Consider the following 27,508-nt stretch of genomic DNA (forward strand, 5'->3'; position numbering starts at 1 on the left):
GATATGTCCATCAATAAAATATTACTCAGCAGTAAAATCAAACTACTGGTGCATGTCAGAGCATGAATCAACCTCAAAATCATTATGCTTCGTGACGATGAAAGAAATCAAAGAAAGTTCATACACTTACCACTGAAAAACTCAGTTCTCAAATTGATCTGTAGGTTTATTACAAAACCTGTGGGCTTAATGCAAGGATTTAATGGATGTAGACAAACTTATTCTAAAATTTATATAGAAAGGCATAGGCCCTTACAATAGCTAAAACAATCTTGCAAAAGAAGAAAGAAGTATAGGAATCACTCTACCCAATATTGAGGCTTAATATTGTAGCTAAAGTAGTCAAGACAATGGAGGTATTTGCTAACTGATAAACACATAGGTCAATGGAACAAAATTAAGAACCTAGAAATAGAACAACACAAATATGCTCAACTGATTTTTTACAAAAGTGCAAAAACAATTCAGTGGAGAAAGGATAGCCTTTTCAACAAATGGTGTTGGAACAATTGGACATCCATAGGCCAACAAACAACACTTCGACCTAAACCTCAAACATTATACAAAAATTAACTCAACCTTGTTTAAGGAAGGCATCCTAGGAACTTGCTTAAAAAACTGGGAATTTTTGAAGAAAGCACTAACCATTCTGTCTCTAGACTGCTGTTCTAATCTACAGATCCTGGACTTGAGTTGCCACATTTCCTGCCTCCAGCCAGCCCTACTCGCTTCAGACTGGCCTCCACAATCTTAATTGGCAAGAGCCAATTCCTCAGTACCTATTCTGTTGCTCCTGTTTGTTCTGAATTCAGTGGTTTTTGTGTCCTGACAGACTCCTTGGTTTGTCTCGAGGCTGAAGTCAAGGGGAGATTCTCTCAGCAACCAAGGACCTCTCTGTTCAGTCCTGAATGGGTTTCTCCTCCAGTTGCAGGGCTTGTCCCTCTACTTGTGCTACTAAATGTATAAAAGTATATAGTTATACCATCCCCTAGATTCTCTAACTGTTGAATATATTGTGCAGTATTAAATACATTGCACCCTTAAAGCTGTCTGTCCATTTAAAAACTCTGAACAAAGGGCCACCATATACTTGAGCTCAGTGTTTGGTGAAGTTTAAATGTAAATAAAATAAAAATACTAGCATATCTCCCCCCAAAATCAACTCAAAATGGATCATAGACTTAAATGTAAATATAAAACTATACAAATTTTAGAAAAATGGAAATATTTTCAGGTTCTAGAGCTAGGCAAATTGTTCTTAGACTTGTTGCCAAAAGCATGATCCATAAAAGGAAAAATTTATAAATTGGACCTCATCAGAATTAAAAACGTTTGCCGGTTGAATGCCCATGTAAGAAGGATGAAAAGACAAGCTACGAAGTGGGAGAAAATATTTGCAAACCACATATTTGAGAAAAGCCTAGTGTCTAGAATATATAAAGAGCTCTCAAAACTCATCAAGAAAAAACCAGACAAACAAATAATTTAATTAGAAAATGGCAAAATACATGACATTTCACTGAAGAGGGTATACGATGACCAAAAAACACATGAAAAGATGTTCAATATTATTAGCCATTAGGGAAATGCAAGTTAAAACCACAATGAGATATCATTACACACCTCTCAGAATGGCTCATGTAAGAAATAATGATAATACTACATGATGGGGAAAACACAAACTGGATCATTCATACATTGGTGTTGGAAATGTAGAATGGTACAGTCACTTTGAAAAACAATTTGGCAGTTTCTTTAAAAACCACTGTACAACTCAGCAATTGCACTGTTGGGCATTTACCCCAGAGAAGTGAACATTTACGTCCCCACAGAAACCTGTACACTAAGGTCACTAATGTTTATAGCACCTTTATTCTTTCATTTATTTATTTATTCTTTTATTTATTTATTCATTCATTCATTCTTTTATTTATTCATTCATTCATTTATTTATGGCTGCATTAGGTCTTCATTGCTGCTCGTGGGCTTTCTCTAGTTGCAGAGAGCGGAGGCTACTCTTCGTTGTGGTGCAACGGCTTCTCATTGCGGTGGCTTCTCTTGTTGCGGAGCACGGGCTCTAGGTGCGTGGGCTTCAGTAGTTGTGGCACGCAGGCTCAGTGGTTGTGGCTCGAGGGCTCTAGAGCGCAGGCTCAGTAGTTGTGGCACATGGGCTTAGTTGCTCAGCGGCATGTGGGATCTTCCCGGACCAGAGTTCGAACCCGTGTCCCCCGCATTGGCAGGCAGATTCTTAACCACTGCACCACTAGGGAAGTCCCAGGACCTTTATTCGTAATACCCCAAAGTTGGAAACAACTCAGATTTCTCTCAGTGGATGAATTATTCAACTATTGTACACACATATGATGGAATTCTACTCAGCAATGAAAAGCAACAAACTTTTTTTTTTTTGTCTACACCAAGCAGCTTGCAGGGTCTTAGTTCCCAGACCAGGTATTGAACCCGGGCCCTCAGCAGTGAAAGCGTGGAGTCCTAACCACTGGACCACCAGGGAATTCCCAAAAAGCAACAAACTTTTAATAACACACAACTTAGATGAATCTTAAAGGAATTGTCTTAGGTAAAAAAGCCAATCCCCAAAGATTACCTGCTGTGTGATTCCATTTATATAACATTGCTGAAATGACAAAATTAGGGAAATGAAGAACAGATTAGTGATTGCCAGGGGTTAAATACATCAGTGGGGGAAGAAGAGAGGTGTGGTTATAAAAGGTAATATGAGGGATCCTTGTGGTGGTAGAACTGTTCTATATCTTCTTTTTTTAACATCTTTATTGGAGTACAATTGCTTTACAATGGTGTGTTAAGTTTCTGCTGTATAACAAAGTGAATCAGCTATACATAAACATATATCCCCATATCTCCTCCCTCTTGCGTCTCCCTCCCACCCTCCCTATCCCACCCCTCTAGGTGGACATAAAGCACTGAGCTGATCTCCCTGTGCTATGCGGCTGCTTCCCACTAGCTATCTATTTTACATTTGGTAGTGTATATATGCCCATGCCACTCTCTCACTTCATCCCAGCTTGCCCTTCCCCCTCCCCGTGTCCTCAGGTCCATTCTCTACATCTGCGTCTTATACCTGTCCTGCCCCTAGGTTCTTCAGAACCATTTTTTTTTGGATTCCATATATATGTGTTAGCATACGGTATTTGTTTTTCTCTTTCTGACTTACTTCACTCTGTATGACAGCACCATATATATATTTTTTTTTAACATCTTTATTGGAGTATAATTGCTTTACAATGGTGTGTTAGTTTCTGCTTTATAACAAAGTAAATCAGCTATACATATACATATATCCCCATATCTCCTCCCTCTTGCGTCTCCCTCTCACCCTCCCTATCCCACCCTGCGGCTGCTTCCCACTAGCTATCTATTTTACATTTAGTACCATATATCTTTAAGCCCTTTAAAAATTAATTTTATCAGAGAAGATATACATGGAACACCTACTGTGTATAAGGTACTGTTAGATTACAAGGTTAAAATAAAACTCGGTTAATACCCTCAATTTCCCCCAGACTGTCCAACAAACATCTACTAAGCACCCATAGGTGCTGGGGAAACAGATATGAGAAAGACCTAGTCTCTGTCTTCGGGGAGTTCCCAGTAGAGCAGAGGAGACACTCATGAACAGACAACTTCAGTACAATGTGGTAAGTGCACGGAACAGTAGAGGTGAGTGTAGAGAGCTCTGGGAGTACATAGGAGTTATTAACCTATCCAGGCTACACAGGGAAGGGATAGGAGTAGTGTTGGGAGCTTATAAAGCAATAAGAAGGTAAGAAAAGAACCATCTGGCATAGATACATATATAACAATGCCCCCAAACAGCCTTCTTACTTTATACTTGAGGAGCAAACTAAGCAGTAGAGTCTGTAGAAAACAGTGAGTAAACAATAGGGTGACGAATTCTTTCCTCCTTCGTCTCCATATGTTGTGGTTAACCCACCACATATGCTCCCTAGAGGTTCCAGTCCACATCTACAGTCTGAAACCTAAGCATCTCCATGCATAATGGGGCCTCAAGAAATGTCATGGAACACTGACTCTCATTGACAGAACAATATCCTAAGTCGCTTCATGATCTGCTATAGCATATCCTCTGGGGGTTGCAGAAGATTGGACCTCTAATCACTGGTTGGGGCATGTGTATCAGCTTTTTCAGAAAAGATTATTTGGCTGAAGAGCCTCACATATCCTATCATAAAAGTTACAATTCTCTATCCTATGTTGCTGTCTTAACATACCTTAAACTAAAACTGTATTCATAAAGGGTTTATATACATTTTAAAAACAACAAAATATCCTTTAAATATAAGGCAATCTTTTAGTTTTTTTCACGTGCTGTTTTCATCAACCTAATCAGTTCCCTGAACCTGCTGGTTGTGCTGTGGAGAGAGGGTATATAAGGCCTGTGGAATCTAATCCTTGTCTTTCTGTGTCTGACTTATTACACTTAGTATGGTAATCTCTAGGTCCATCCATGTTGCTGCAAATGGCATTATTTCATTCTTTTTTATGAGAAAGACAAATGTCATATGATATCGCTTATATGTGGAATCTAAAAAAAATGATACAAAGGAACTTATTTATAAAACAGAAACAGACTCAAGACAGAAAACAAACTTATGGTTACCAAAGGGGAAAGGTAGGGAGGGAGTACGGGATTAAGAGATACACACTACTATATATAAAATAGATAAACAACAAAGACCTACTGTATAGTACAGGGAACTATATTTAGTATCTTGTAATAACCTATAATGGAAAAGAATCTGAAAAAGAAGTGTATATACAGATATATATATATATATGAATCGCCTTGCTGTACACCTGAAACTAACACAACATTGTAAATCAACTATACTTCAATAAAAATAAAAGTTAAAAAAAGAATCTAATCCTTGAACCAGACTTCAGGGTTAGATGTTGAGTCTTAGTGACAAAGCCTTACTTCTCACCACTTTCTTGTGTAGAGATATTTGCTGCCCAAGGCTTTTGCCTCCTAAAACTTAGCCTAATTAGAGCCTGATTGGATTTGGCCACTAGAAAGCCTGCTGCACTTTTGATGCACGGTTTCCTGTGCTCCAGAGAGCTCTGCTGTTCAGAGGCTCATAAAGCACACTCCTGGACAGCTTCTCAGGCCCGGGTTTCTGCTCCTTGGCCGGCTCTGTGCTTTATTACCTCCTGAGGTACTTACCCACTTGCCTGTTCTCAAGTTACTTCCCCAGGCCCACAGTTTGACAGTGCTTTCCTAGGGGACACAGCCAGCCTCCCTGTTGCTCCAAACCAGCTGGAGGACTTGCAAAAGCCAGAAGCAACCACTTACATGGGCCTGGCCTTGAAAATGGAATGCCTCACCTTTCTCACACCAATTAGTGAAGGATGGGATCTGTATTAAAGGGAAGAATGTTAAGCGAATCTTTCCAGAAAATGAACGGAAAGACAAGCAAGAAGGGGTGGGCATGTTCTTCAAATGGTAGGGCTCCTTGTTCTGTTGGGAATCATCCCAGAGCTGGAAAAGATGCCAGAGCTGTGGGAGAGGGTGAGCAAGTGAGCTAATGATCAAGCATTTTGACCTGGGTTCAAGTGGATATGGCAGAATTACCTTAGACCATGTTCCAACTTCACTCTTTTCCTTAAATTTTATTTTATGCTCCTTTCCAAAAAAGTTGCTTTCTAGTTTTTGTTTGTTTGCTTGTTTATTCATTTGCAAAAGGGAGTTGGCAAACCCAAAACATGGTTGGATGTCAAAGGAGTTGGCTAGAACATTTGAGTCCTATACAAACACCATAATCTAAGGTTTTGGCCCAAGCTACAAACAATTTTCAGGAAACAACAAGTACACAGTGATTAAGTTGAAGCTAACATAAAAGGATTTCCAAGGTTGAGACCCTATGGATCCCACAGGGGAGAGGAATAAGAAGCACTTCATTGAGAGTTCCCTACTCAATATAGCTCTCATTAAGTGCTCACCAATTTAAATGTAATTCCACCAATAACTACTCTGTGAGGAAGGTGTTGTTATTCTCCCTATTGAACAGATAAGAAGGCAAGTTTCAGAGAGGTGAAGTGACTTTCCTGAGTTCAAACCGTTACTAAATGGCAGAGCCAGGATTTGAACTCATGCCTAACACACAGTAGAGTCTCAGCTCATGCATATTGTTTATGGAATGAATAAATGAATGAACAGTCTCTTTGAGTAGAACTGTTCTGTATCTTGATTGGGTCAGTATCAATACCTGGTTGTGATATTGTACTATAGTTTTGTAAGATATTACCATTAGGAGAACTGGGTAAAGTGTTCAAGGGATCCCTCATTTTTATTCCTTACAACTGCATGTGAATCTACAATAATATCAAAATTAAAAGTTTAATTAAAATAAAAACTATGCTAAGGAAAGAAGCCAGACACAAAAGGCCACATATTATATTATTCCATTTATATGAAATGTCCAGAAAGGCAAATCTATAGAGATAGAAAGTTGTTAGAGATAGTAAAGTTGATAGAAAGTGATTGCCCAGGGGTGGGAATGGGGAGTGACTGCGCATGGGCCTGAGGAATCTTTTGGGAGCAATGCAAATGTTCTAAAACTCAACTGTGGTGATAGTTGCCCAACTCTGTAAGTTTACTAAAAATCATTAAATTCTACACTTACAATGGATGAATTGTATGGTGTGTAAACTATGCCTCAATAAAGCATTTTTGGTAAGTTTCTGTATATGTAAAATTACTGCAAAATAAAAGATTTATTTTGAAAAAATGAAGTAGTGTTAAAGAACAAAATAAAGACTTGAGACCCTCCCCACAAAAAAGGAAAGACGTAAAAAGATCAATAACTATGACTATATCTATATGCCAAAATACATAAAATTAAAGACAAATGACAAACTGGGAAAATATTTGCTACAGTTATAACAGACAGTGTGTCAGTATTCTCAATATATAAAAGCTTTTTAAATACTAGCATCCCCAAACAAAAGTGGGTAAATGACACTCTCTTCGGATTCATTTGTTTACAAGAAAGAAAAGCCACTCTAGCTATCTTGTTGTAAAGATATAACAGGTAGTCTCATAGTCATCTAAGGACCAGAAAAGTGGTGTACACAGGGAATAGTACTGGAAAGGCAGGAACAGAGACTGCCCACTCTCTCACGGACCTGTGTAGCTCTTCTTTCTGCTTGTCTGTTTCATCATCCTCTGAATCTCTTAGCTCAAATTCTCAAGACTCTGGCAAGCCATGGATTGATTTGACTTGGATCAGCTGTCCACTGTGTGTCCAAATAGCTGTCACTATTATAAAGATTAAGGCTTTAGATTATCTGAGACAGAGCAATAGACAGAACAAGCAAATTCACTGACATGTCTATGATAGACATAGACCAGCCATAGAAGTAAATACGTGTTTGGGAAAAATATGCAACCTCATCATTAGCAATCAAAGAGACAGAAATTTAAATAGCAAGAGACTTTTTTTGCCCATAAAAACGTCAAAGATTAATGATAATTCATGCTGACATACTACTGGGAGTTAGGACAAATGGGTCTGGAAAACAATTTTTTTAATTAATTAATTTGTTTTTATTTTTGGCTGTGTTGGGTCTTCATTGCTGTGCGTGGACTTTCTCTAGTTCCGGCGAGCAGGGGCTACTCTTCGTTGTGGTGCGCGGGCTTCTCATTGCAGTGGCTTCTCTTGTTGCAGAGCACGGGCTCTAGGCGCGCAGGCTTCAGTAGTTGTGGCACGCGGGCTCTAGAGTGCAGGCTCAGTAGTTGTGGCGCCCGGGCTTAGGTGTTACGTGGCATGTGGGATCTTCCTGGGCCAGGGCTCGAACCCGTGTCCCCTGCATTGGCAGGCGGATTCTTAACCACTGTGCCACTAGGGAAGCCCTGGAAAACACTTTTGCAATATGTATTGAGGACCTTTAAAATGGACATAACCTTTGACATAATAATTCCACTTCTAGAAATCTATCTTAAGGGAATGAATAATCAGAGATACAGCGAGATTTATATATGTGAATATCTTTGTAGTATTTTTTATAATAAAAGAAAAACAATGAACAGTATAAGTGTCCAATATTATAGGATATTTAAGTAAATTGATAAACATACAAGGAACATACAGTCATTTAAAATCATATTTTTGAAAAGTATTTAATGAATGAAAGGTTCTTATAGTATTATGTTGAGTGGAAAAAGCAAGATATAATATTCTATATATAGTGTGAAAGAGAGAGAAAAAATTGAGATTTGAGATGCTAGGAAGAAAGAAGCCAAAATCGTGAACTTAACAGTGGTTATATCTAAATGGTAAGATTACAAATTATTTCCGTTTTTGCTTTTCATTTTCTTCATACATTTTTTGGCTTTTTAAATGTTTTCTGAATGAGAATGAACTTGAACTTTTGTAATCAGAATAAAATCATAAATGTTGCTTAAAATTCAAAGACATGGAGGAAAGACATGGAGTAAAAGTAGAGACCACTAAATATTAAAGCATATTTAAAATTTAAGTCAGTATGGTACTGGCATGAGAAATAAAACACAGAATAAATAGGGTAGAAACAGATTCTTGTATGTGTGAGAATTTAATATAAGATATGGGAGGCTTCACCAAATAGTATAAGAAGGATTATACCATGATTGAATTAGTTACAAATAGTAACCAAGAGTTCTGCTATGCCATATGCTAAGTGCTTTTACATTCATTTTCTCCTTTACTTATTACAACCTTTGAGATTTAGATAGTATTATCCCCATTTTAGAGATGAGTGAACTCAAGTCCCTAGAGCTTTAGGCATTTGCCCAGAGTCACATATAAAAGTAGTGGAAGCTATGTTGGAACCAAGTATGTCAGATTCCAAGTCTCTATTCTATTCTACCACATTCTATGTATATAAAGTTCCTGGCAAGGTATCTAGAATACAAGAGGCATGTAGTAAGTGTTATTCCTATGAGTAACTTATACTTTCCTGCATATATTATAATGTAATATTTAATGCTTTATATAGTATATATAATAATGTAAATACTAGTAATAGTAATATGATAAATATATCATCTTAATAACTCTTGTCTTTGTCCCCTGGCCTTCTCTGTGCCCTCAGCCAGTGCCTTTGTTCAGACCTCTTTGGCCACAGGTTGCTTCAGTTGCCTCCTAACTGGTATCCATACCTCTTGTCCCTTACCCTCTGAGCCAGTCAATATCAAACCAATCTCCTGCTGACAATCCTTAACTGTCTTCGTATATTTTCAGGGTGAAGGTCCAAATTTCTTAATATTGTTTCTGAGACCCTTCACGATCTGGCCTACTTTCTTTTTTTTCCAGTTTTATTGAAAAATAATTGACATACATCACTGTATAGTTTTAATGGCTGAATAATATTCCATGGTGTATATAAACACCACAACTTCTTTAGCCATTTGTTCATTGATGGATGCCTAGGTTGTTTCCATGTCTTGGCTATATAATACCGCAGTGAACATGGGGGTGCAGGTATCTTTTCAAGTGCATGTTTTTGTTTCCTTCGGATATAGCATTACAGGAGGTAGAATTGCTGGATGATGTAGTCGTTCTAGTTTTAATTTTTTGAGGAATCTCCATACTGTTTTCCATAGTTTGGCCTACTTTCTAATCTCACCTCCTGTCACTGCAAACCTGCTTAGCTCCAGCACTATGGGCCCTGGTATATCATACTGAACTCCACACCTCCATGCCTTTACACATGCTGTTCTCTCAGTCTAGAGCATCCTTTCTCCACCATTTGTCTCACTGATTTCTATAGCCCTTTGTAACAGCTCCTATTGACTTTTTCTTCAGGATGCCTTCCTTACTCTTCCAGTAGTAGCCCTCTTCTGTGCTCCTGTAGCACCCTGTGCATTCTTCTATCTTGGTACTTAACACACTGTCCTGTCTTTGTTGACATACGTGCCTGTCTCCTCTACTACCTAGATGGTAAGTAACCAAAGGCAGAGATTCTTTTACGTTATTTCATTGGAATTATCAGAACCTAGCTAGAGTCTGGCCCATGGCCAGACCCTAGCTTAATAAGTGTTTGTGAAATGAATAAATGAGCTTTTGTCACCTAATGATGGTTTTATCTTCTAGATATATGGTTCAGTGGCCTGGTGGCCGAATCCTGCATCGCCATGAGCTAGACACCTTCCTTGCACAGGCAGTATCTACTCAGCTTTATGAACCAGATCAGCTTCAAGAACTCAAGGTGATTTGATCTTTCCTCATTTAAATTCTTTCTTTTATGAGCTCATAGCTTTATTTTAGGTCTTTTTTTCCTGGAGCTGGGGAGAAGAGTAAGTTCTGCAGGTAAATGTTTGATTTACTTTAGCCAAATATTTATGTCTATTAATAAAGCCAACACTGTTCACGTAGTGATAGGTGAGAATGGGTAGAAAAAAATGGATATTGTGTAAGGCAAATAAGTTGTGGCCCATAGGCCACAGTAAGGTTTCCAACTCTTACAAAAGATGCTACAGGGGACTTATCCTGGTGTTCCCTGTTTGTCTCTGAGTAAATGTCCACCCTCCCTTTTTTATTGAAGTATAGTTGATTTACAATATTGTGTTAGTTTCAAGTGTAAGCACAGTGATTCAGTACTTTTGCAGATTATATTCCACTGTAGGTTATTATAAGATAATGGGTATAATTCCCTGTGCTACCCTCCCTTTTGAAATAATACTTATTGGGTGTTAGAGGAAAGTCTAGAAAAGCATAAGGAAGAAAGTAAATCCACCATATAACTGAAGGCAGTAAAATATAGTAGGTTGGAGGGCAGGCTCTGAAGCCAGGCTGGCTTGACTTTGAATCTTAGCTTCATTACCTTCTAGCTATGTGTCCTTGGGCAGGTTGCTTAACCCCTGTAGCTTCAGTTTCCTTACTTGTAGGGTTATGAAGATATTAAATAAAATAATCCATGCAAAACACTTAGAACAGTGTCTAGCACATTTTAAGTACACAGTACTCAATAAATATTAGGTACTAATGCAGGACATTCCTCTTCCGACTTCAGTAGCCATGGTCCTTTCAGGCCCTAGTATAAACTAGAAGATAAAGTCTAGTAAGTCTTACAAAACCTTGATTTCAGTAGGGTCAACTAAGGAAAAGATGAAAACAGTCTTAGACAGACAGTGTGGGTTCCTTTTTACAGTAAATGTGATACTGCTTGGTGCTAGAGCAGGTACTGACAACTCCACACCACACCTAGGAGGGGGCCTGCAAGTACTTCCCCTTTTCCTGGTAAAGCCATCTAACAGGCCAACTTGAGATAACCACTGTGAACATTTTGATGGTTTTTTCCAGACTTTTGTCAGGTATTTTCTACATAGTTGAAATATTATTTATGTAATTATATACTGTATTTTTAAACTTAATATAGCACATATTTTCTATGTCTTAAAAATTTCTGCTAAATATTTTATCATATGGATGTATCATTTAATTATTCTAATGTTGGCCATTTGGTTTCCAGTTTTCACCTATTATATGTAATTATTAACATCTTTTTTTAAAAATTTTTTTGGCTGCATTGGGTCTTCGTTGCTGCGCACGGGCTTTCTCTAGGTGCGGCGAGCGGGGGCTACTCTTCGTTTCGGTGCGCGTGCTTCTCATTGCGGTGCACGTGTTCCTCATTGCAGTGGCTTCTCTCGTTGCGGAGCTTGGGCTCTAGGCACGCAGGCTTCGGGAGTTGTGGCACATGGGCTCAGTAGTTGTGGCTCGCGGGCTCTAGAGCGCAGGCTCAGTAGTTGTGGCGCATGGGCTTAGTTGCTCTGTGGCATGTGGGAGCCTCCTGGACTCGGGTTTGAACCCGTGTCCCCTGCATTGGCAGGCAGATTCTTAACCACTGTGCCACCAGGGAAGTCCTGTAATTAATATCTTTATGCATAGAGCTTTATTCACATCTCTACTTCCTTAGAATAGATTCCTAAAAGTAGAATTTCTGAGTCAACAAATGTGAACATTTTTAAGGTTCTTGATATATATTGCTTAATTGTAATATACATTACTCATTAGTTTTATTTGAGTGTGCCCATTTATTTCACCATATCCTCATCAGCATTGGGTGTTCTTTTGGTCTTTAGTTTTGTTTTAATTTTTTTCTAATTTGACAGGCAGAAAAAATGGTTTCTCAAGTGGGTGTCTTTTTAAGGTTTTAAAGCTGATTTTTTTTTTCGTAATTAGTATCATCCAAACCATCTCAGGGAAACAAATGGATGGAGGCTGCTTATGCACTCAAATGTCTGTATTGAAAGGCAACATGTTCTAATTTAACTGGAATAATCAGCAAAACAGGAATAAGCAAATGTAACCAATAACAGTAATTTCTTTTTTTTTAACACCTTTATTGGAGTATAATTGCTTTACAATGGTGTGTTAGTTTCTGCTTTATAACAAAGTGAATCAGTTATGCATATACATATGTTCCCATATCTCTTCCCTCTTGCGTCTCCCTCCCTCCCACCCTCCCTATCCCACCCCTCTAGGTGGTCACAAAGCACCGAGCTGATCTCCCTGTGCTATGTGGCTGCTTCCCACTAGCTATCTGTTTTACGTTTGGTAGTGTATATATGTCCATGCCACTCTCTCACTTTGTCACAGCTTACCCTTCCCCCTCCCCATATCCTCAAGTCCATTCTCTAGTAGGTCTATGTCTTTATTCCCGTCTTGCCCCTAGGTTCTTCATGACCATTTTTTTTTCTTAGATTCCATATATATGTGTTAGCATACGGTATTTGTCTTTCTCTTTCTGACTTACTTCACTCTGTATGACACACTCTAGGTCCATACACCTCACTACAAATAACTCAATTTCGTTCCTTTTTATGGCTGAGTAATATTCCATTGTATATATGTGCCACATCTTCTTTATCCATTCATCTGTTGGTGGACACTTAGGTTGTTTCCATGTCCTGGTTATTGTAAATAAAAATATGGAATGCTTCACGAATTTGGGTGTCATCCTTGTGCAGGGGCCATGCTAATCTTCTCTGTATCGTTCCAATTTTAGTATATGTGCTGCCGAAGCAAGCACTAACAGTAATTTCTTAATGGTAGTTTTTCCTCTGTGGTGGTTTCAGATTGAGAAACTGGATGCTCGAGGGATCCAGCTAGCTGCCCTCTTCATGAGTGGGGTCGACACAGCTCTGTTTGCTAATGATGCCTGTGGCCAGCCAGTCCCTTGGGAACACTGCTGCCCCTGGATTTACTTCGATGGCAAGCTGTTCCAGAGCAAGCTAATTAAAGCAGGCCGGGAGCGAGTATCCCTGGTTGAGCTCTGCGATGGCCAGGTACCACATGTTGGGCAGCTGCTAAGACTGTCTCTGATCTTCTGTGGGGATGAATGACAGAAAGCAGAAAATGAGCCAAGACATTGGGGAAGGAGGTAGCAGAAGTGGGAGAATGTGTCTGACCGTAACCTAACCTGGTCAAGGATGATCCCAAAGGCCCAGAGTCTGATATGTACATGTTACAAAATTATGTTGGGAAGCGTTTTTTTTTTTTAAATGAGCTTCAAGTTTTCATATTCCTTTTTTTGCTCCAAGTTATTTCTTCCCCATGGAATACTCAGATATATGCCTTTCCCCCAATTCTTAGAATTTCATTTCCCTTATTTATAAAAACTGTAAGTCACTTTTGAAAGTGATGATATTTTTTATAAAGGAACTATTTTGGAAATAGAAGAGGGTAGTAAAGTAGATGGCAGAGTAAAAGCAGGGGATATTTTTTGCAGTAAAACCTTCGAAAAGATGAGAAAAGTCAAGGGAAAGGAGCCCTTACTTACTTCTTTGTCCATTTGTGGGATATAAGCTGAGAGACTAGAGCAGGGGGTCAGCAAACTATTAAAAATTTTTTTAATTTGAATTTTTATTCCAATAAAGCTTTTTGGAACATAGCCACATTCATTCATTTACATATTGTCCATGACTGCTTTCACACTACAGTGGCAGAGTCACGTAGTTGTGACAGAAAAAGTACGGCCTACAAAACCTATCTGGCCCTTTTCAGAACAAGTTTCCTGACCTCCGGACTAGAGGCATGGACTTATCCTGGACAGAGGTCATGGTCTCTGATCCTGGGTATGGGGGAGAAGGTTAAAAGCGTTTGTATATGTCAAGTTTTTTTCTCTCTTTTACCTTATTCTGTTACCTCCCCCTTAAAAAAATAACCTAGCCTATTGCTGGCTGTGTAATAGACAATTAGTAAATACTTCTTGTCATATTTGTCTTCCTTGACCTAGTCAAGGTGCCTCACAAGCCCTCAGTCAGAACTAGTATGATGGTAGTTTTGTGTCATGCAGAGTGGGGGCTTTGGTGCCAGACAGGCTTCCCTGAGTATGTCACCTTGAGCCATTTAACTCCAGGCCTCGATTCTTTTAGTGGGAATAGATTGTGAGACTGTACCTAGACTGCCCAATACTGTGCCTGAAACATAGGAGAAGTTCAAGAAATGGCAGCTGTTATTATTATTCCGTCCCTCATTTGAAGGCTGACCTGGCAACCAAAGTGGAGAAGATGAGACAGAGCATCCTTGAAGGAGTCAACATGAACTATCCACTGCCTTCTGCTCTACTTCCATCACCTACTTTTGTGCCTCCCATGGTGCCCTCTCTCTACCCAGTTTCGCTTTACCCTCGAGCCATGGGCCCAATGCCACCTCCCCCTCAAGGAAGGAGTCGGGGGTTTGCAGGTCAGTACCTAAGAATGAGGTGTTTGTCAAACTCAGTCTATTTCATAGTAACCCATCCAGTAATTATTGCCAGTTACAGAATCAGCAGTTTCACATATATCTTTACCTTCTGTGCTATGGTGTGGTTTGAAGAGGAGCTTACTGAGATGGAGGGGTGTAGCCTGTGGAGGAGAGCCCACTGTCTTCCCAGACCACTCTCCATAGAGGTGATTGATCCCTAAGGATTTGACTCTCACCAAACCACTCATGAAGTAACTGATGCAGAAACCAAGAGTCACTTTATTACTTTTTTTGTCAATTTATTACTTTTGAGAAGTGTAATTCATGTGAACTGGGTCTTCATGGTTGCTGGTTAGCTCACTCTCTCCCCATAGGCAGATGTGCACAGGAGCTTGCAGGAAGAGCAATGGTAGGTAAGTAAATGACCAGCGTCAGCAAACAGCCATAGCTTGATGTACCCATTTCCACTCTGAGGGTAGATCTAACACATTTCCAGAAGCATGGAGAGAAATAAGTCATAGTCTGTACCCTCCAGGGAATTGCAGTTTAGTGAAGAAGACAAATACATACACACTCACATGGATCCACACACACATGTATATACACACACGTATGTATACATTATGGTGATATCTGAGCTGTGGCTTAATGAAGAACAGACGTTCTTACTTAGGTAGGTCAGATACTGACCCTGATAATTCAAACAACTTGTCCCCTGGCGAAACAGGGTATTTTAATGGGGACATTTTAACATGAAATACCAAGTTTCTGTGATCGGTTGAGAGTGCTATGGTTGAACTGTTTGTTGTGTATTGCTCGTCACTTTAAAAATAATAAAGCTGGAAGTTGAAATTTGTCTTAAATTTAGGGTCACAAAATTCAGCATGGATGCTTAGCTCAAGGCTGTGCTTAGAGGAGCAGTGTGAGTGTCTGCTCTGTTCAATCAAGTAATGATTAAGTCTCACAAACCAGGGAGCCAGCCATTCATTCCATCCTTTGAAGGTGTCTTTATAGATGCCTGCTCTCATTCTTTGCATGTTGACTTTACTGTGTCTCAGAAGACAGCCTTAATTAAGGCCAAGTTCTTGGGAGGTCCTCACCATTGCCCCAGCTCTCACTGATGCCTAGTCTCCAGTTACTAGTGGTTCATGAGGAGCCTTCTGACTCCTTAAAGGCCACAGTAGGATCCCCAAATGCAAGTCTTTCTTGCCCTCTTAGGATTAGCTAGTCACCTAGTTCCTTAGACTCCCACTTTTATATAAATGAAGGGCTCTTTGCTAACAACCTGCTAAGTGAGTGAAGAGTTATTAATATTTGGGTTTTTTTCCACAAACTAAAATTAAGGGTTTACTAGAATTCTGTATTCTATGAAGGCTTCCTTTTGTGGCAAATTACAGAGCTGTACTGTGCTTGTGAGCTCACACACAGAGTTGAAGATTCCTGTTTTAAGGAGCTCTGCTATCTTGTCTTGAATTGGTTCTGGTTTTCAACTGTTGCTATTCTTACTTTTTAATCATAAATTACTGTTACTTTGGTTTCATTATTTTTTGTTTTGTTTGATTGTTTGGCTAATCCTCCAGTGTGTAGTGACATGTATTTGAATCAAAAGTGGTTTTGGCCTATAATTTTCCAATAGCTAGATCTTAAGACCTCATTCTCTCTCCACAAATATTGAATGCCTACTGTGTGCAGGCTCTGTAGTTGGAAAATGAATCAGGCGCACCCCACTTGCTAAAGTGGATATGTACGGATCTTCAACACCCTCTTCCAAAATTTGCTTCCACCATGACCCTTTGTTGTTATCACAGTCTTTTTATCATAGAGAAATGGAAATACACAGAGTAGGTGGGCTGTAGATCTTTTGTTCCACCTCTTATCCTACCGTGCACTTACCATTCTTCCTCTCTTCCCAGGTCTCCATCCAATCCCACCCCAAGGAGGAAAACTAGAGATTGCCGGGATGGTTGTGGGCCAGTGGGCTGGCAGCAGATCCTCCAGGGGTCATGGCTCCTTTGGCATGCAAGTGGTTTCTGTCGGTGGGCCGGGAAAGGGGTATGTATTTGAATAGGTTGGTATAAGCTAGTGTCAATCAAGGTGCTCTTGGGAAAATGCCCAGCTATTCAACCCTTCTATTAAGGTAAGAGGCATTAACTAACTTTGCGTTTTTAAAGCCAGTTTTCAGTTGAGTTCAGCAAACATATAAAAATGCCCTGCCTTGATGAAAAAGTTTTTGCCCTAGAGGAGGACTTGGGACACAGGACAATTCAGTATGACATAGAAATGACAGAGATAGAGGTTTACAGTGGTAACACAGAGGAGAGGCATCTAACTTAAGAGGGTCAAACTTCCTAGAGGAGGTGAGTAGTTAACTAAGTGAAAATGGAGGTACAGGCTTTATGTGTTCCTCATGATCACTTTTCCCCCCACTTTCTAAAGGCATGGAAAAGAGCAGACTGGTAGAGGATCCAAAGGACATAAAAAAGGAAATAAACAAGTAAGTACCTTTTTGAGATGATCTAGCTTCTGTTTGATACCTCTTGTCGTTTGTTTTGTTTGTTTGTTTGTTTTTGTTTTTTTTTATTGCAAGAGATCAGGCATGGAAACCTGGGAGCTTTCATAGCTTCTCCCAGCATTTGATTTCATCCGCCTGCTCTCTAGCAGTCTAATGAGGGTTAACCTGCCCAGGCTCTTCCCACAAGGCTGCAGTGTCATCCTTTTCCCTGAGTGAGACCACAAGATAGAAACCAGGTACTGTGTCCTAAAGACCTACACTTAGCATAGTATGCACTACATGCAGCCATAAAGGGACCAAAGTGAAGTTAACAGTGGGACTCCACCAGCATGCCTGAACTTCTGAGGGGCTACCAGAGATGCTTAGAAAATTGGACTTTTGCCTTTGCTGATGATGGGAGGGGAGGAGACATCGCCATTCTGCTTACTCTTAATGGTTCAGAATGATCTTAAACTCACTGGTCTTCGATAGGCATCCCCCCTTCCCCCTGTAGTGATCCAAAATCTTGTAATGGCCTCAGACTGCTGGGCTCCTCATAGTATAGTAGCTACCATTTCTTGAGTGCTTACTTTCTTCCAAGCCATCTACTAGACATTTTATATGTGGTTTCTAATCCTCACAAGGGTCACTGATTAGACCATATTGCAAGGCAATTTTATTGTCAGCCCTCAATCCCAGCTCAGCTCTCATGTATACAACCAGCCCTCATTGCATCCATGTTAACTCCCATTGTCTAATGTTTTCTCAAGGAATACAAATTTGCTTTAATGTTATTTTGAGCCCCAAATGGAACTACAATGGTAAGTCCCCCACACAAAGCATTTTGTAATGTACTCCAAAGCCAGAAAGCAGTGACTTTGGATTTTTCCAAAGTTTTTCAGCTTTTTCCAGAAGCTGCTCAGTAAGCAAAAAGGGATTGCACCAGGCAGGAAAACTAGTCACTCAGATAGTCTCCCATAAGGTAGTGCAGCCTTGATGAATTCACCATGATTCAGGGACTGATCAGTAGGCATACAGTCTGAAAAACCTGATATTTTTGGTACAATAATAGTGGATCCATCTGTAAGTGGTTGACTCACATTAACCAAGATCACAGAAATAGCTATGTGGATATGGCTAAAGGAGTGGGGGAAGGGAAGAGAAGGGAGGGGGTGAAAGATAAAGTACTGATTTACAGTGAGAAGAAATAATTATTGTAATATATTGTACACTTTTTTCCAGTCACTCATAAATACATGTATTTATTATTCCCATTTTAAACAGGAAAAAACTGAGGTTCAGAGGGATGAAGCACCTTGCCCAAAATTACCCATCAAGTTAGTATTAGAGTTGACATTCCAGCGTGAGCTGACTGATTCCAAAGCCCTGTGCTGTGCTAATTCTGAAACGGGATAACAACTCTAATTGTTAGAGATAAGATTCAGACCTAGGCCTGGCTGACTCTTGTATGCATGCTCTTAACCATGTCTACCGGAGCTTTCTCTCTCTAAGAGCAAGCTGAAAGGGAGGCCATGGTATCAGAAGTTTGCCTGGGGGCATGGAATCAGAACAGTAACATTAGCTGGCATTGAGTTCTTACAATGTGCCAGGCACAACATGTTCTACAACATGTTCTAAGTGCTTTACATGGAGTATGTCATTGAACCCTTATAGGAACCTATGAAATAGATACTATCATTCTCTCTATTTTACAGATGGGGAAACTGAGGGAAAACAAGGGATGGTAGATGATCTTAAGTTTCTCTTAGCTAAGATTTCTGGGGGTACTGTTATCTACTCTAGAAGTAGCCCAGGGAAGGCCAGGGAAAGCCTCACGTTGACTTTGTTTTTAGCTAAGACATCTTCCCTAGACAGAGCTGCTGCTGATTGCCTTGCTGACTCTCCTTTTTCTGTTCAGTTGCCCTTTCTCCAAAATCTGAGATAATTAATTGTTGCAGCTTATTAAATCTTCTTACATTACAGTTCTGTCTTCTTGAGATTATTCCTAGGTCAGTGGAGTTTTGTGTGTTCTCAAGTTCTTCAGTCACTTACTTGTTACATTTTTATTTCTTTGTTGACTACCTCACATGGCTAATTCCATCCATTACTAGTTTCATCTTATTTCCAGGTTCTTGAGAAATACTTCACAGTTAACGCACATGTTGTGTAGGTTTTGGAGCCAAATGATGTAGCTTTGAATCTGGCTCTGCCACTTACCAGTTCTGTGACTTTGGGCAAATTACTTAACCTCTCTGTGCTCTAAATTCCTCATCTGTAAAAATGGAAGAATTGGTACCTACCTCATAGAGTTATTTTGAGTATTAAATGAGATGATATATGTAGTGTTTAACACAGAACCTGGAACATGGCAAGTGCTCAATAAATATTAATAGTTATTATTTATAATTGACCACAAATTCAACAGGTATTAGACTTCCATTATGTGTTGTGTCTTAGTGGAAAGAACAATGTCTTTGGAGTCAAACAGACTTGGATGCAAGTCTAGGCATGCCAGTGACCTTGAGCAAGTTATTTTACTTTTTCAAGCCTCATTTGTCTTTCTTATCTGTGAAACCAACATCAGAGTACCTGGCATGCCCAACCACTGTTATTATTCCTAATAATATTCATTGAGAGCCAGTACTGCACTTTCAAGGTAATACAGTTCATGGTGTTAGCATTTCAAGAGCAGTTACATTTCTGAAATTAAAAGAAAACCAGATGATTGTTTTTACTTATGAAAAATTCTATGGAATATTGCACATAGATCTTATCATTTGTTTTCTTTTCCTTTCATTTACATGTCCAATTGTCAGTATTGGACAGCGTTGCGTGGAAGTTAAGAGAGTAAACTTTAGAGGCTGACCAACCTGGAGTGCAATCCTGGCCCCACCAGTTTCTACCTGTGTCTCCTTGAGCAAGTTACTTTAATCTTTCTGAGCCTCAGCTTCCTCATCTGTAAATGGGGCATCATAATATCTACCATTTAGGGTCCCTTTTGGCATTTGAAAAAAATATATTGTAAAGCTTTGTAAACAGTAGCTCTGTCATTATTGTGTTGTCATTGCCATTGGATTTGAGTCAGATCCATTTGTTGTCACCCTAAGTTGTCCAGACAGTGTCAGAGTGTACTAGGTGTTAACAAGCTTTGGGCTTTCTGGTGTTTTTGAAGAACTGAAGCAGTTTCTGCAGGCTAGCTTATAAACGTGCTTGGGAAGGATCAGCCAGTTTGGGATTACCATTTCTACTGAATATCTCTGTTTTTGACAGAGCACTTCAGATGGAGTTTCTAAATCCCTGGAGCCTCATCAAGGTCGGTCTCGCTCACAGGTAAATGGAAACAATGGCACATTGATCAAGGAAGAGAAGAATGATCATCTTGCAGCTCCATCACAGTGTGCCTTAACCAGAGACAGCAGTGTGTGTAATAATGGTAACCGCTACTTCCCCGTGAAGAATGGTGAGAAGAGCCGCTTACGAGAGCAAAAGCTGGGAACTGTGGCACAACAGAAAGAGGAATAACAAGCAGAAGATGGCTTCAGCAGATCAGGAAGAGGGGAAAACCTATACTTTTCTGATTTTAGGCCCAAGTTAGAGGAGGACATAAAATGCTTACCCTAGTTTCATCCAGAATTTGGATGGGGTGTTCTATTATATCCATCTTTTCCCCTTCCCTGTCTTTTTCTGGGCTTCCAGACTCAGTAGTCTGCTTCTAGGGAAGCTCTGATCAAATTTGAATGGCAACAAGCATAGTTCCTGTTCTCAAATTGAATATATAGTGCCAATATTCTCTTTACGTCCCCTGGAAGCCTATTAAGGCAGTGACTATCGGATGTCATCACATAAGGCCCTATAGAGAAGTTCCAGCTTTGGTTTTCTGAGTATATGGCTTCCTAACTTGCTTTTTTCTTTATGAAATAGTAGGGCCTTCATATATAATCAGTATCCACATCTTCTAACTCTTTCTCCCCATTCACCTCTGCCAGGAGTTTATACTACCACCTCTAGCTCTGACCTGACAATCAGATAGGTAGACGTTTTCAGGGAAGTGAGGTAGTATTGGTTATTTTATTTTTTTTAATTTTTTTAAAAATTTTATACACTTAAAATAACTACCAATGGCCTTTGCACTGGGGGATTCAAGTGAATCAGAAAAGTACTGGGCAGATTTTTCCTGCCTCTGAACTAATGAATTGTTTGTAAAATAGAAGATGTGGTGCAGTTCACCCACTCCCTGCTGCCCACACCCTGAAAGGGTGGAATCAATATAATGAAATTGAGTACGAAAGGGAACTCAAAAGATTGTGTATGCTTGTGTGTGTGTGTGTGTGTGTGTGTGTGTGTGTGTGTTTGTGTATGGATGTTTGGATAGATATATATATATGAATGCATGTATCTATATGCATACACATACCCTTTATATAAAGAGACAAATCTATTTATCTATACATATTTTATATATATATAAATATATGTGTATGTGTGTGTGTATATATAAATATAAATATATATATTTTGTATATATATATTTATATACATGCACACACATACATACATGATGATGTCCCAGAAGATTACTGAATTTCCCAGAAATGCTTCCACTGCTATGGAGTGGTAGGTTTCAAAAGACCACATTTTAAAATCCTTACTAAGTCATAGCCCATCACAATTATGAGAAGATGGGCTTCTCTAAAGCAGACAAAAAGTACTTTCCAGAGATTGCCTGTTCAGAACAACAAACAGTTGGGTTGTCACAAGCCTAATCTTGAACAGAGTCCTCACATCCCGTATGGTAAAAACAGGAGGTTGGAATAGGATTGGGAAAAGTTGGGCATTTCCTTATGAAGGAGCAGCCTGGTTGGGAGAGAGAAAGGGAATGGGAGGTAATTACCGGGGCTTGCAGCCAGTTTGGAGGAAATCTCATCTGAAACTCTGGGATCAAACTGGCCTCAGGCTAGAATTTATTGTCATTAATCCCTGAAGGAGAGAGGACTAACATTGGAAAGATGGGGTAGGGAAGTGTGAGGAAATCGGCAATTTGATTTTACATACCTAGATTGTTTCGTTTGTTCATTGACATTTTGACTACTGGATCTTTTCATTTGCTTTGCAAGGAAGACTTCAGAGGACTCTGGCCCGGGCCTATAGGGGTATTCTGTAAAAGGTTCCCAGCCCCCAACTGAGGCCAGAATCTGTCCAGGACAAAGAGGCTGTTCCCCCTTTCTGGAGATACTCTTGAGACAACCTTGCACTTCCAGTTTCCCTCCTCAACAGTATGAGAGATGGGAACATGGCTTGCAACAGATTAGCATTGTGTCTTCGTTCAGGAGTTGAGGCTTCCAGCCTCATACACTTCCTTTTGGGCTTTGTGATATTCTTGCCCAAGAAGTACCATTTCTACAGGAATACAACTGACTAGACTTCTAGCAGGGTTCTCTCTCTTTTTGAAAAACCCCATGTACCTTAACCCAGAGTAGGTCCTTGGTGATTTTTTCCCAGACAACCAGAAGGCTGTTTGCTCACTACCCACTTAACAATGAGTGTATCGTCATGAGAGACTGAAGACAGTCTCAGACTGTTTTATCCTAGTCTGGCCCAATTTAAGAGAACCCACAACTTGCAGGGGGAGGGAGGTCTAGAATAGAATGCCTTTCCCCCTGCCCAGACACTTCTTACATAAACCAAAGCAGGATGACAAGAATGCATACCCAGCCAGATATAACCAAGAACAAAGTGTACAAAAACCTCCTCTATGGAATTGGCTCCCCTAATTTGGTTCCCGCTCTTCTCCTAACCTGCCCAAACTTTCACAACATCTTGAAGGTTAGGACTTCTGTATCCAGCAAGAGAAGGATTTAGTAGCGAACCTAGATGGCTTGGAAATTTCTTTCTGGAGCCACAGAGGGAGGAGTCCTTTGGAGCTCTAAAAGTAACCAGAATCACTGAGCTGTGTTAAATTAAATAGCTAACTAGCTCCGATTTCTAATAGGAAGTACTTGGAGTTATATGGAAAGGCATTTTCTTCAGTTGCTGTTTCTGTGAATCTTGAATCTATTTGACACAATCAAGTGACAGTATTGTTAACTCTCACAGCATTAAGAAGATTTATTATTTTGTAGGCATTCACTGTGAGAAGTAAAATTGCTGCTTTGACAGGGATGATTCCAGTTTGCCAAATGGCTTGCTTTTCTCCCTTCCACACACCTCTACTTTCTCCTAGCCTGGCCCAGGATGAAACAAGTGTCTCACTTCCAACTTTGATTTTTATTTGGATTCAGGATTTTGGGTTTGTAAGGTTACAAGAAAGAACCATAAAGGGCCATGTTTTAATTTATCTGCCAAAACATACAATTCAGAAGCCAGAAAGACTAAGGTTTATTACTGGAAGATTAACTTTTTCTAATTGCAAGATTAACTTTTTCTAATTTCTTTCGAATTAGGGAACATGAGTCTGCTTTTTGCTGTGAGTACCACTTGAAGAGACTGTCATCCTTCACTTGAGGTTCAATTTCTGACTATGATGTGGCCTTTCTTGAACAAATTCATGCATCATATGGGAACCCCCAGAAATGACCCCTTTACCTTTTAGGGCCACAAGCAAAAGCACCCTGGATGTATATAGCCACTGATCCCCAAGGACTTTCAGTTCTTGATTTCTGCTGGTGTGTATTGGGGTCAGCCTATAACTCCCACCCTTATTCAGTGGCCAGTCTAGTCTGGACCAGGCCTGATAAACTTCTGCTCACTTGTATCATTTTCATTCTGAGCCAGTAGGACTTTGGGTAGACTTTATAGCCCAAGAAATGGCACTTGCTTTGGCTAGTGATATTTGATTTTTGTCTCCGTCTTGATTTCCTGGCATCGTTGGCCAAGTCACATTAACTTGTTTTTAATCACTGAGAAAAACAGCCAGGTAAGGCATTAGGGAGGGTGGTTAAGGAGGGGGGTGGGGGGAGAAATGCTTATGTAGGGTAGAAAGAATGTGGAAGTAACTGTTTGGTTATAGTGATCCAGTCCGCTGGAACCTTAGAAGGCTCCTGTGGGCCTGTCTGTGCTACCCTTTCAGCCTCTAAGACTCCCCCACCCCACTTTGAAATGACAGTACAAGTAGACCACAGTTTAAAGTAGTTAGTATAATTCTACTAAGGTTTAATCATTATACTTGTTTACTTCCTGATGCATATTTCCTAAATATGCTTGGGGTTTTGGGTGGGGGTAAGTTTTCACTGTTCCACTGTGTGTCACCCAATATTTTTCTCCCTCTTGTGACTTTGGCATCTTCTTTTATTTGACTTTCCTTTTTCTTTTCCCTTGGCTTATTGCAGTAGTCTGCTGCTGCAGGTATTCCCCTATTCCCCTGTTACTGCTAATTATCTTCAGTATTATCAGAGGTTATTTTGATGTTCTAAGAAAATAACTTCATATATTTTTTTTTTACAAAATCATCTTTTCCAAGGTAAAAGCAAAATTTAAAAAATCCTATGCTAGGGTGCCCACTGCAGCTTTTGACATTGCCCTTGTACTTTTATAGATGCTCTTTTTGTCTGTGTTGGTAGTAACTAATGACTAGTGAATTTTCATGTAAATGCAACAAATTAAATATTTCAGATTTTATTAATCTCTCATAACCCTGCAAAATCTGATGACTTCATTTTAGTTACTTCCCAGAAGACACTTCCCCATCTACCTTTTATTTTATTCTATTCTGTTCTATTTTTAGAATAACATACTAGGTAAAGAAACTAACTCAAGGAGTCATTGATTTTTAGTGCTCCCTGATAAATGATGTTATTGACAAAAGTAAAATCTTTCATTGTTTTTTCCTGTGGTAGTATCTCTTCTCCTGTGCTCTTGACAGTGTGTTTAGTGGATGGATAATATGTATTTCTCTTCCAAATTCCCTGCCTTTTTGGCCCACCTCACCACAAAAGCTCCATAGTTTATTAATGTAAGTTTGAATGGATGCTTCTTAGGAGAAACTGCAGGAATTAAGGAAAGTGTTTCAGAAAGGAATGAAAATGTCTCAGGAGTTGTTCTGTGATGGAAATTGGTCTGTTGTTCTGTTAATGCTGATGGAAAGAAACTTACAGTGCTTAATAAAAGTCTATTCTTTTAGTAAAAAAAAATGTGAAATAATTTTGAGTGTGCGAAGTTTAATTTCTTCTCCCATTTCTGGACTCCTTTCGGCAAATGGGGAATATACTTGTCTCAATTCAGAAGTGTTGCACAGAGATTTAGGAGCCTATTTGTAGTTGAATATCAGGGCAAGAGAACCAGTACAAGAAAAGGAAGGGCATATTTAGCTTCCTGCTGAACTTCTTTATTTGGATATTCTAAAGGCACCTTTGACTCGACATTTCCCAAACTGAACCCATCTTCTCCTCTGAAGCCTGCTCCTCTCCATGAGTGACACTACCTTCTACTCAGTTGTCTACACCACAAACCAACCTGGGAGTTATCCTAGATGCATGTCTTTCTTTCCATCATTTCTCAAATCCAATTTGTGACAAGATCTGTTGGTAACACTCAACCATCTTTCTCTTTCTCACATCTATCTCTTTTCTCTCCCCACTTGCTGTGGCTTAGTTCAGGCCTCCTCATGTCTCACCTAAATTGTTGCAGTTGCTCCTCTGTCTTACTCCTAACCAGCAACTGTGAGCAAATTTTGTGTCTACGTGTATGTACCTTTTCCCAGTGAAAGGGACCATACCTTTGTTAGTTACTTAAAGAAGTCTATGACCTAAGAGACGTTAAGAACCACTGCTTTAATCCACCATGCTTATCAGCTTCCAGAGGAATCTGTGCTTCTAACATGCTGCATGCCCATTTCCATGGTCCCTTCATAATCTGGCTCCTGACCACTTCTCCAGCCTCATTTCCTGCCACCCCAACTCATTCCAGCAACACTAAATCACATCCTACACACATTAAGCTATTAATATCCATTTCTTCTCATTTGCTTGTACCATTGCCTAGAATACCTCTCTCCCCTGTCTCTGGTGCAGTCTCAACTTTTTCCCCTAAGCTTCAGCTCATATCTTTGTGATTCTTTTCCAGATCTCTTACTAGGGACCCCTGTACGGACTCCCCACAGCCAGTCCCTGTAGCACTTCGCTGCATCTCTGCTAGTAGATTAAACTTGACCATCTTTGTCTTCTTGACATCTACCACCGAGCATGCACTTAGAAATGTTTGATGACTAAAGGACAATTAAAACACCTTTGAAAATGTTCCCTGGTGCAAAACAGATTGTAGATTTGAGGCAGAGGATGTGTTGGTGGCGAAAACACAAGAAGATTGAATATGAAGTTTCATCACTGAATGATATGCATTTAAATGTGCTTTTAAATGGGGCTCTCAAAAAAAAGAAAAAGAGTTCTGAGTCACCTTTGAGCAATAGACTGATGCTTGGAGCAGAGTCTGAAGCCAGGACTCTAGGGCATTCTTCTTACCTTACTGCTTCTGCTGAGTGTTGCTAGCTGGTCTTGGCCTCCCTGGCTGCTCTGTGCCTTGTGTGTACAGATTACAAAAGGAAACAGCTGAACCTAAAGGCGAGCATTAGAGGTTACCGAAACTTGTAAATACTTACCCTTAAATGAAAACTATCATTTGTAAAAATTTGTTTTGTATTTGGTTCATTATGGCTATAGATGTCTTTTCCTAACCTTTGATCTTTGAGTGTTGGGACTCAGAACTTAATAGTGGGAAATCCTTAGCATTTGGCTTTTAAAAGTTACTGTTTGCTGAGGACCTATTAGGTACCATGCATAGTACTAAGCTATTGTACACTGTTTCTAAGCTTCAAACAACTCTGCAAAGTAAGTACTATCCTCACTTTACACACGAGCAAACTGGTTCAGTGGTGCCCAAGTTCACACACAGCTAATAAGTGATAAAAACCAGGGTTCTAAACCTATGTTTTGACTAAGTAGATAACTCTTATTTCTGCCTCCTCAGCATTCCTTCCTCTTTCTGGCAGCAGTTAAGTGCAGTTTTTTGTTTTTCTTTTTCCTTTGGGGAACTGCTCTTTCCAATCTTGGGGTAGGGATGGGTTGACCATCAGTCACAACATGGCTTCACCTCCCCGAGTGCAGGGATGGGTATATGACCCAAGCAGCGTCAACTGTGTTTTTTCATGGACTTAAGGGATAAAGTGACCAAGAATGAAAATATCTCTTCTAAAATCACAAGTATTAGGAATAATGTGAGCCTGGAACATTGTCTTCTATTTATTTCTTCTACAACTAGTCTTTTATTTGTGTGTGAGAAATACGAAAATTCTGTGCTCATT

At 39.7% G+C, this 27,508-nt stretch overlaps 1 protein-coding gene and 1 non-coding gene across 4 annotated transcripts in view; one reads left to right on the forward strand and one right to left on the reverse strand.

Annotated features, from left to right (window-relative positions):
- The window catches only part of FAM120C (family with sequence similarity 120 member C), a 138,815-nt gene extending 113,489 nt beyond the window's left edge, over positions 1 to 25,326 (forward strand). Inside the window, exons 11-17 of one of the 3 annotated variants that reach the window (XM_060291811.1) lie at positions 10,134 to 10,248; positions 13,118 to 13,327; positions 14,525 to 14,726; positions 16,640 to 16,778; positions 17,163 to 17,220; positions 20,488 to 20,547; positions 23,658 to 25,326. In XM_060291811.1, the coding sequence (XP_060147794.1) occupies positions 10,134 to 10,248; positions 13,118 to 13,327; positions 14,525 to 14,726; positions 16,640 to 16,778; positions 17,163 to 17,220; positions 20,488 to 20,547; positions 23,658 to 23,666 (793 nt within the window). In that variant the 3' untranslated portion in view covers positions 23,667 to 25,326. Of the gene's footprint in view, positions 1 to 10,133; positions 10,249 to 13,117; positions 13,328 to 14,524; positions 14,727 to 16,639; positions 16,779 to 17,162; positions 17,221 to 20,487 lie in introns of all 3 variants that reach the window. The other 2 variants (XM_030850126.2, XM_030850127.2) reach the window with 2 other exon arrangements.
- Positions 12,965 to 13,071, reverse strand: LOC115849154 (U6 spliceosomal RNA). Its single transcript, XR_004037917.1, has one exon. It is a non-coding gene; the product is annotated as a U6 spliceosomal RNA (small nuclear RNA).
- Positions 25,327 to 27,508: the final 2,182 nt, after the last annotated feature.

The sequence above is a fragment of the Globicephala melas genome, chromosome X, assembly GCF_963455315.2.
Source record: "Globicephala melas chromosome X, mGloMel1.2, whole genome shotgun sequence".
NCBI lineage: Eukaryota > Metazoa > Chordata > Mammalia > Artiodactyla > Delphinidae > Globicephala > Globicephala melas.